The sequence below is a fragment of the Solanum tuberosum genome, unplaced genomic scaffold (assembly GCF_000226075.1).
Source record: "Solanum tuberosum cultivar DM 1-3 516 R44 unplaced genomic scaffold, SolTub_3.0 scf00073, whole genome shotgun sequence".
NCBI classification, from domain to species: Eukaryota; Viridiplantae; Streptophyta; class Magnoliopsida; order Solanales; family Solanaceae; genus Solanum; species Solanum tuberosum.
In genome coordinates, this window is record NW_006239002.1 from 1,183,501 (window position 1) to 1,194,147 (window position 10,647).

Here is a 10,647-nt window from a genome sequence, read left to right on the forward strand (position 1 = left end):
GGGGGGAACATGTCCATCATATGCATTTCCCCAAAAGGATCTTAATAAAACCAGTTAATTACAAATTATTATTTTTGAAACTGAAAAGAAAAGTTTTGTAATTAGCCCGAACAACAAACAAATAAAAAGGATACAAATTCTTTCTTGATTTATAGAGATGCATTTGTATTTTCCAGCTACAGAACATACAAATACGCTTGCACAGACTGCATGAGGACAGGGAACCACAAAGTCTACTCAATTATTTGTTCTGATGTCAACAAAACTGAAATTGTTTATTGCAGAAATTCAAAAAAAAAACTCACATCACTAGCATTAACACCAGCATAGATGACTTTTAATAGAACATGATCTGCCTTGAGAGGCAACCTCAATTCAGTGCGCACAATTCTGGTAGCACTACGGAAATTGTGACTCAACGTGTGAACGACTCTGGGGAACAAGAATCAGAAGCAGAAAGTGTCAAAATCATCAGAAATAACAAGGGAGAACCTCCGCAGAATTAATAAAGTAACAAAAGCAAATAAAGAAGGGGAAAATCTTGCAACAGCAATACTAGCAGCATTGGCAGTCACCAACTGCATATGCCAAAGAGAGGTTGAGGTGGAACTAGGGGTGGCAAAATCAAACCCAACCCGCCTAACCTGTTTAAGTTTGGGCGGGTCGATTAACTGAACCCATTAAAAATTGGGTTATTATGTAACCCAAATTAACTCCTGAGAAATCTTATAAAAATATTCTTAAAAAACATTTAAAAAAAAAATTGATATGTTAAATATAGCCATAATAAAGAAAAAAATAAATTTGTTAGGTACTAAAATATTTTAAAAGAACAAATAAAACAATTAAAACTTAGTAGAAATTGGATTGGTTGGGTCTTGACCCGTTTTATGACCCATTTACCTAACCCATTTTGACCCAAGCAAATTTGGGTTGGGTTGGGTCTTGACCCACCCAAATTTGACCTAACCCGCCCAATTTCCACCCCTAGGTGGAACAATAGTAATGTGATTTCTTTTCTTTTCCTTTCTTCCTTCTCTCTATTTTTCTCTTTTGTTTTTTGCTCTCACTTTCCTCTGTAGGAGGAGACATTTGTAGATCGGCACTGTGATAACACGTGCAGTTAAAATTTCACACGTCCTCAACAAGAGAAAATAATCAATCATACACATGATCTTTCCAAGAGTAGAAGAAGAAATCATTCAATTACTTACACTTTTTCAAAACTGTGAGGAATCTGAAGATCCATTGGAACTGTGACCAATGATTTTTTGCGTGTTTTCGAAGAGCGGAGGAGGTATTTTGCTTCTTCAGCAGGAGTTGGCCAATACTCCAGACCCCTTCTGTTAGTAATCCAAAGACATGACCCTGCTTTACTCTCATCTCTGATTAGTTCAAAAGCACCTGTAAAAAGCAGGTATTACAGACTTTAAACTAGAAAGCCATATTTCATGTTCTATGTTTTTGAAAGAAAATCTTCCCCTCATTGATTTAATTCTGTCTTGAAAGGCATACTTTTTCCATATTCTCCAAGCTAAACAAAACAATTTGAAATAATTTAATGGTGCAAAGGATTTCACCAACCCCTACCCCCACCCCCAAAGAAAGACACTGAGTTTACTTGTTTTGGTCCTTCAAACGCAGAAATAAGTGGACCACCAGTGGAATAAGAAAAGTATCAATCACGCAGCTTAGAAATCCATATCATGTGTATGCCCAAATAAACATAGTGGTTCGTATTGACAGTAAAAACATAATTCTAAGGCAACAAAAATGGAGTAAAACATACCTTCCACCACAAGTTCCATAGGAACATACCCTCCAAATCGATCAACATATGAACCGACAGCCTTTTCTGCCAAATCAGTTTGGACATACTGTGTACAACAAGTAAACAGTAAATTCCTGTCTGAGGTTAACATGCATCAATCATGTTATGTGCTCTTTATCCATATCAACATATCATGTTTGGAATATAAGGCAGCTTTCTAGTGCCCCATAAATATGATGCTTTAATTCTGAAAGCCATTTCTTAACACTTTTGGTCAGAAAGAGCAACTTCAGTGATTCAAGGAGTCCTTTAGCCCTATTAGAGATTTTTATGCCAATAGAGAATATAGACAACTTCTAGTAATTTATATTTTATTTTGTACAATGTTGGACTGGTATGAATTTAAATGGAGAAATATGGACAGTAAGGATTCATACGGCCAACCCAACTAATTTGTGACTAAGGCATAGTGATTATTGTTAAGTGGATCATCTCTAACAAATTAAGTTTTCATATGAGGTGATCATACAATTGGTATCAGAGCCTACAAAGGTCTTGATTCAAGTATCAACACTACCCTTCATATTAAAAAAGAAGAATCCACATTCTTCCCACACATGAAGGGGTGCAATGAAGATATAATTAAGTATTTAGAAGTGCATCCTCCCTAAGAGTTTAAGCCTTTTGACGAAAGTGAGTGCACAATTCAACACCCACCCACCCCCAAAAAAAAGAACATACATTTACCTTCTTTCTTTTTGGGTATATAAAAGTGTAACTTGTCTCACAACTTAAACTTCTAGATGAGGTGAACACAATTCAACACCTTCTACTCAAACCCACCTTTCTTTTTGGTTAAGCAGTTCAACTTCTCAAAATCATATCACCTCCCATACGCCAAAGTGTTAAGAAAGGAAAGAAGTCTCAAAATTAAAATTGAAGTTGAAATGTCCAAAGGGCGGGTCACAGACGGATTTCTCGGTTATAAAAAAAATAAAAATTGAAGCTGAAATCTGCTTCAATAAGACCCTAGCTCCCGCTTCCACCACCCAGAATCCTTCTTGTTTAATTTATAACTATGCTCTGGTTGAGGAGGGTGCCAGCAAGGTCATGGTCCCACTAGAAATTCTGTACAAAAACTAAACTTCTATTGAATCAAAATGCTCATCTTTTGCAAGGACAAAATGCCTTTCGAAAAAATACAGCACACATGGATAAAGGCCATTTCTGATGTGTTCAGCTTTATATAGCATCCCGGTTTATTCAAAATTCCATCCAGTAAAAGGATGTCATGACCAAGCTGGTAAATAGCTTAGCAAGAAAACCTGAACTTCCATCACTTTGCAGCTATTATTATGGTAGTAAAATGTGTCTGATCCATCCTGCTTTAAAAGTGCCTTCTGCGGACAAATACTCCATCCATATCAAATCAATATTTACTTTCTTTTGTTTTGGCTTGAATATTTAACCATCTTAAATACTTCCCAAGAAAAATAAATTCTTTAATTAAATTCTAATTCACAAAATTAAGTGTTCAATTGGCAGGTTGGGGCATGACTGAGCAGGTCAAACCATGTTGTAAGAGTATAACTTATGACCTACTTGCGCTAATCCAATATTTAATTTCTTGAACACCACTCAACCTTACTATTCCCTGTTGCTTCTTTGGACTTCACATATTTTAGAATCGTGGTGGTAATTCATTTTTGTATTGGCTGTATATTGTCTTTTTCATCCATGTGATTTTCTTTCTCTCTCTTTTGTGCCCTTTCTTTCTCTCCAATATTCAAAGATGAGTTGTTTGTTTTCATGGAGCAAACCAGAGGCTCGAGAGATGGTGATACTAAGGCTTTTAGGCCCCCTCCAAATGGAAGTGATAAAATAGGGGTAACAGATAGCATATATGGGCCATATCTGAGACTGAATAAAATCTCTGTAGTTGTGTGTGTAAGAGAGAGAGAGAGAAAAAGAGAGTCACTTTCTCTCCAGCAACCTTAATTGAAAGATCAGAGTACCTCAGGGCAGAGCACATTGATGCGGATTCCTTGGTGCTTAAAACGAGCAAGTGATCTCGTAAACATGACAACACCCCCTATAACAAAAATTGTTCTCATTATAACCAAAGGTTGGAAAGAGAAATAATAAATTTGTGTTTCGTGTACTAGACCATCAGAAAATAAGAGAAGAAAATAGAAATGGATGATGAAGACAGGAAATCAAGAACTAATTTAAGACCAAAATGGGGAAAAAAGAGGGCTGAATGTAAATAATATATTCATATGGACTAGCATAAATTATTAACCTTTGGTGGCAGAATAGATAGGGCCTGTATACATCGGATAGAGTCCTGAAGAAGAGCCTAAATTTATTATTACACCTGGCTTTTGGTCAGTTTGCATGGCTTGAATCTGCATAACATGCGTTTATTAGTTATCTGACCATGGATGATGAACCAGAAAGAGTTATAAAATATTGAAACATACTTGGAACCTGTTGTACATATAAGGTGCTCTAAAAGCTAATGTTTCATCACAAACTAAAATCCACTAACAGAAGTAAGAAGAAAATATGTAACTATATACCAACAAACTTAGCTTTATATACGAAACATCCTGATTTAAGAGGTTTATTATAAAGTAATATCACCTGATCTGGCCATTATTGTTTGTAGGAGGCTGTAAATAGCGTTTCCGCTGATCAGGGCACATAGTTAAGAATTTTAGGATTAAAGCAGAATAAAAAATATTTGTATATCCCAATTAAAGAAAATATCACATGGACAATGGTATGGGCATCGGGTTCAATTATGCTAATATGTATATGACAAGCATGTTTTACTTTGAAAGATTCATACCAGTATCGTGTCTTAAGCATTTGAAACAAGCATGTTTATTGGAGTTCAAGATAAATAGTGTTAATAGAGAATTGTAAGATCAAGTTGTAGTATTACTCCATTGACATAACCTTACAACATCCATTCAAATGCTAAATAATTTGTCTATCACGGAAAATTAGGGATTCTCTAAAGCTAGAGATTCTTTAAATCTCACACTTAATCCCTACACGGACACTCAAGTCTCTAACAAGAATATAAAGATTCTTTTTTTTTGATAATAGTAACTAAGAATATAAAGATTCTTGACAAACATTGGATCTAATGTAGATGTAAAGATTCTCATTTGTAAGGATCTTTTACTTACATTATGTTTTGTTTGAAGTTAAGTTCACATTAATTCTGAAGTTCACATTAATTCTGAGAGGTGATAAGTCTTTTTGAGGCAAATTAGGTCTACCTTATCCTCTTTTGTAACCTTCAGTTGTCATATTATCGTACCTAAAGACTGCATATGGAGTCTAATGCAACTGCACATAACAAAAGCTCCTTACTTGCTAAATGATTCCATAGCTCAAAACCTAATAACCAATCTAATGTGAACATTTACACCTAGTAGAGAGCATTTTATTTCAAGCACAAGTAGATATCAACCTTAAAAGTTTTGAGAGGACAACCATCTATGTATCTCTCCACAATTTTAGATGTGTAAGAATATTGACACAAGAAGAATTTTTTCTTGGTTCCAGTCAAGCTACTTAACAGTTGTAACATGGTAAACATTGATATCCATCAACTAGCACAACCATAAAACAGTGAATTAGAATTTACCGCAAGACGAGTGCAATCTATAACTGCGACGAGGTTCACATTAACTACATGTCTCCAGCTTTTAGACCCATCAGTTCGATCGTTGTGGAATGGAACAATATCACCGATGCCTGCACTGTTAATACAGATATCTAGTCCTCCATATGTTACAAAATGCTTCTCAAAAGCAGCTTTTAGTTCTCCTGCACAGATGTTGAAGGTTATTTAGAGATAGGTTTTTATTTTGCAGAAGACTTACACGATGAAAATTATGCATTAACAAACTTCCAATGAGTGTGTATTTTAATATTGCAGAAGACTTACAAATAAACAAGCAAACAGCAATTATGCCTCAATCCTAAAAAAGATGGAGTGGCTATATGAATCCTCACTGACAATGTCACTTCATTTTGTAGAAGACTTGCTTGATGAAAGTTATGCATCAATAGACTTCCATACATAATGTGTGTCTGTGCGTGTTGTAATCATCAGCACATATATCCAAGCCAAAAAATCAGTGCATGGATCAATCAAATAACCGGAAAGATTCTAATTGTTAAGGCTTTCTTTTGAATCTTGAGTCTTTTAATTAGAATATGTGATCCATAAAATTAGCACTCCTTTCTGTTAAGGCACAGAATGATGGTAAGTAGTCATTTGAACGCATCAAAGTATAAAGGAAACTGAAAGAACCAGGACTTGTTCCAGATCCTATTATTATCAATGGTACTACAAGCATCCAAAGATTAAGGACAGCGTCTCTCTATTTTTTAAATGGGAAAAAGGACAGCATCTTATGCCTGCTCAAAATTTCAACAAAAGCAATTCTGAGCACCGACCATCAGATGGTTGATAGACTGGAAGTTTCAAAGTGATGGAGATTCCGGGAGGTTACTATGCTGTAATACTTCAAGGTATGTTTGACCATGAAATTCTATCTCTCTGAACATAAACATCAGTGCATTATATTGTACTCACCAAGTTGTATGATAATTTTGTGTGCCTAAACCTATGAAATTAGGCACCTCTAAGATGTGCCTTCATTGTTTTATTAGTCTTTATTGCACAAGAAAGGCATAAAGACTAGTCTTTGAAAACACATCGTCCAATTGTTAACAGTACTTGTGCCAAGCAGATGCACTCAGCAACTATGGCCAGACATAAAATAGCCAAATGGATAGGCATTCTTAAGCTTTTAAAAGACTGTATCAGCAATTTAGATAGACAAGACTGAGCTAAAACCTATTGGGAAATTTGGAATATGACCAAGTTGCACATTTTTTAAAAGGTTATTGTAGCAAGAATCAATCTATTGCATCTCTAGCTCAGATTTATGCACATAACCAACATATATTGTTAGTTGCTTTTGTCATTGGTTCTCAAAATTGACAAAAATGCGCCATGTTTGCTTGATCAAATTGACACGAATTGACGAAATATATAAATATGCTAACTGTTGATAATACCAACTGACTCGAGAATTTTGAAGCATCGAATCTCTACAGTTCCTCTCTTCTCACTCTCCTATTCAGCCATGAACCCCTCCCCTTCTTTCCCATCTGACAAACTGCAAATTAGCCATGTTTTTTCACATACTTACATGAACCTTAGTAATAAAAACACCCAGCAAGATTGTTCTTAAGACAAAAGGCCCTAGCAAGTCCAGAAAGAGAAACCCCAACCTAAAGGCTTGGTACCCTTGAGATTTGAGAATGTTGTCCGACTCACACCCCTCCCCCTCAGGATGTTAAATCCTCAAAATTACACAGCATTTGCATTTCATTTACAAGAACATTTATGAATATGTTTAGAAAATGAAAGGAATTTTCAATAACTTGGCAAAATGACCCAAACTACACAGAAGTTTCATCTTCAAACATGCCTAGACACAAACTGCAAAATAGCAATGTTTTTTCACATACTTACATGATGTGCATTGTAACAGTGCTCATAAGTCAAGTTGAGGAACCTTAGTAATAAAAACACCCAGCAAGATTGTTCTTAAGACAAAAGGCCCGAGCAAGTCCAGAAAGAGAAACCCTAACCTAAAGGCTTGGTCCCCTTGAGATTTGAGAATGTTGTCCAACTCACCCCCTCCCCCTCAAGATGTTAAATCCTCAAAACTACACAGCATTTGCATTTCATTTACAAGAGCATTTATGAATATGTTTAGAAAAATGAAAGGAATTTTCAATAACTTGGCCAAATGACCCAAACTACACAGAAGTTTCATCTTCATACATGCCTAGACACAAACTGCAGCGCGAGAATTTAGGGGGTTTACAGACATAAGTCCAAAGCAGGTACAATTTTAGTATACCACAGATAAATACACATACTTCTGGACCATCATAAAGGTGGGAGGTATTAGGCAAGTGGAGTCCAATCATAACCATGCATGTGCGACATTTCAAACAAAAAAAAAAGGAACTTCAAACTAAAGGAATATTCTGAATAATGCAGTTGATTTTGTCACTTCTCATTCCAACCATAAGATTCATTTTGACTCAAACGACTTAAACATGTTACGTGCCTGTATTAGAGACATCACATCTGATGAACATAACAACTGGAAATTCCAATCCAGAATGGAACTCAGCGCACTCTTTCTCAGCAAGGCCTGCAACTTCTTTGCCTTTCTCTTCTGAGAAATCAACAATTGTAACAAAAACTCCCTTCTTGGCAAGAGCCAAACATAGTGCCTTACCTGCACGTGAACCATACAGAACACATATTAACATTTAGAAGTCTTGCTTCACAGCTTATAGAATCTTACAAAAGGCACTTTATCAACGCATCATAGAAAGACATTTAGCTGGCTAACCCGAATGTTACCTTTAATGGAGCTCTGTAAGCAAGCATAACAAAAACCTTAGCTTAGAAACTCAAAAAAAAAGAAAAACAGAATTGACATCCCTATTTTTTTTATAAAATAAGGCAAGAACTAATATTCTTATTAAAGCATTAAACTAGAGCCCTCCATCGTGATTATTTAAAATCAATTGCTTGATTAATCAACTCAGTACCAGATGAGCAATTAACCACAGCGTTTACTAGTTCATTCATACATATTTAACTATGATGTGTGAGTGTCTATGCATATGAGTAAACAAACATGGATATATAGCCGAACCAAGCAACAACTACACCTCAGTCCCAAAAAAATTGGGGTTACATATCCAACGCAACTAATGTAACATATTTTAGGACTGATACAAAAGTTGATTGGCAGAATTATCGTCCGATAATAGAGCAAGTCCAAAAGCTTCCACACGGTGTTACACACCTGTTTTCTCATTGATACAAGCATGATTTACATTGTTATTAGATTCCAGACAACGAGAAGCTCCCACGGCTCATAATTATATCAATTCCTTAAATTAATACACCAATAAAGCGATTCCTTCAGTATCTATCTAGTGCATCTAATAGGTTTAAACTTAATTTCGAGTAATAATGCAGAGCAAAATAGCAAATATAAAAAAGAGCTATGATGAATTGAAGTTCAAAGTAATAAAATACCAATTCCGGAGGCACCGCCGGTGACCAACGCTGATAGGCCTGGCTTGAGCTCCATGCTTCTCAACACTCTACCGATTTGATCAACTGGTTAGTGTGAACAGGTAAGGGAAAACGGAAATGTGAGACGGCAAATTTAATTTGTTCTGTTTCAGATTTACGTGAAATCGATTTTATAAGTCACTATCTATGGGATTGCCCATGCCTGGAATTCATCTTTCTCGAGGAAAGCGCCCGTGTGATTTGTATCTTTTTTACTTGGCCGGCATTTGTGATGAAGATTTCGGTTATTTTGTTTTGGGATAATTTCAGAGATTTCTAAGTTTAATATGGAGGACGGTTTGACTATGAGAATTATTTACTCCCTCCGATTAAGTTATCCACTATATTATTATTAAAAATAAGTGTTCAATAATATTGTTACTTTTATAAAATTAAGAGATAATTTATCTTTTGTGTTTATTTTACTTTTGCTATTAAATACTATTAATCATCTAATACATTTTTCAAAATATTAAATTTAATAAAATCAAAACATAATATAATTATATTACTCATATTATTTATTATTTTTTAAGAGACGTGTAAAGTCAATATATACCTCTATTATTGAAAAGAGAGAGTATTTACTTTTGAAATTAATCCACGTGGTGTTTTAAATTTCCGGACCACTTGAAATTAATTAATAGCATACTATTTTAATTTGTCACACTAGAGATGTCCAACTATATTACCACGTCACATTCAAAGATAATGAGTTGGTAGGAGCGCAGGGTGATTCAAAATTGAACCAAATTTTATGATTTGAATTGAAAAAAGTTATTGGTCTATTAAGAATAAGTTATTGATTTAGAATTTTGATATAATTTTGATTTTTTTGTTATTGATTCTTAACGATTTAAGGTTTTTTTTTATGGGTTAATCGATAACTCAATAACAAATTAATTTTTTAAAAATTATATATATCATTCGGTATATAAAGTTTTTGACTAAGGGTTTATTTTCGTACTTTTATTTTTTACAGTCACAAACTTTCTGTTATTCTTTAATGTGTCCGTGTTTGCTTTTGAGAAAGATGCAATATGTTAACTCATCTGCATGGTTCACTTGGTTTGTCATTTTGTCTAAGTGGTTTTTTATTATCTTTTTTTAATCATTCTTAAAGATTAAATCGATAGCTGATAAGTCAATACCTTAATGATTTTATAACGGTTTAATATGTCTGCAAACCGACAACCAATAAATCAAAACAATAAACTTCAATATCGTAAATATTTTCTCCCGATAAATATGTAATTAATCCCCCCCTACAAAATTGAAACTTTTACATGTTATACTATATGTGTCGTGTATCCAACATACATATTTATCTTTAAGAGTTTGGTGTAAAACATAAAAATAAATAGTTTAAGGATAAAAATTTGGTGTCTTTTTTTTGTTGTCATGTTTATGATAACTTGTTCCATCATTTACACTTAATCATAAGATAATTAATCTTGAAGTACCCCAAATAATTACATTTTATAACTCTTCACTTAGTTTAGCATCTCTGCTCTCTCTCAATAATCTCGCCTGGCCCCCTCTCTCTCTCATCTCACCTTCACCCTCTCTTGCTCACTTCTTTTCCTTTCTTGCTCCTCTATCCTCCCCTCTTTCTCCCTACATTTTGTATTTTTGCAACCCCCCCCCCCCCCCCCCTTCTTCTTTTTTTTTT

At 34.6% G+C, this 10,647-nt stretch overlaps 1 protein-coding gene across 2 annotated transcripts in view; it reads right to left on the bottom strand.

Moving 5' to 3' along the window:
• Positions 1-9,263, bottom strand: part of LOC102594537 (probable quinone oxidoreductase) — an 18,191-nt gene extending 8,928 nt beyond the window's left edge. For both annotated transcript variants that reach the window (XM_006346359.2, XM_006346358.2), the window contains exons 1-8: positions 8,937-9,263; positions 7,948-8,121; positions 5,436-5,617; positions 4,074-4,179; positions 3,787-3,863; positions 1,790-1,877; positions 1,215-1,404; positions 306-432 (exon numbers count right to left, since the gene is read on the bottom strand). In XM_006346359.2, the coding sequence (XP_006346421.1) occupies positions 306-432; positions 1,215-1,404; positions 1,790-1,877; positions 3,787-3,863; positions 4,074-4,179; positions 5,436-5,617; positions 7,948-8,121; positions 8,937-8,991 (999 nt within the window). In that variant the 5' untranslated portion in view covers positions 8,992-9,263. The remainder of the gene's footprint in view (positions 1-305; positions 433-1,214; positions 1,405-1,789; positions 1,878-3,786; positions 3,864-4,073; positions 4,180-5,435; positions 5,618-7,947; positions 8,122-8,936) is intronic.
• Positions 9,264-10,647: the final 1,384 nt, after the last annotated feature.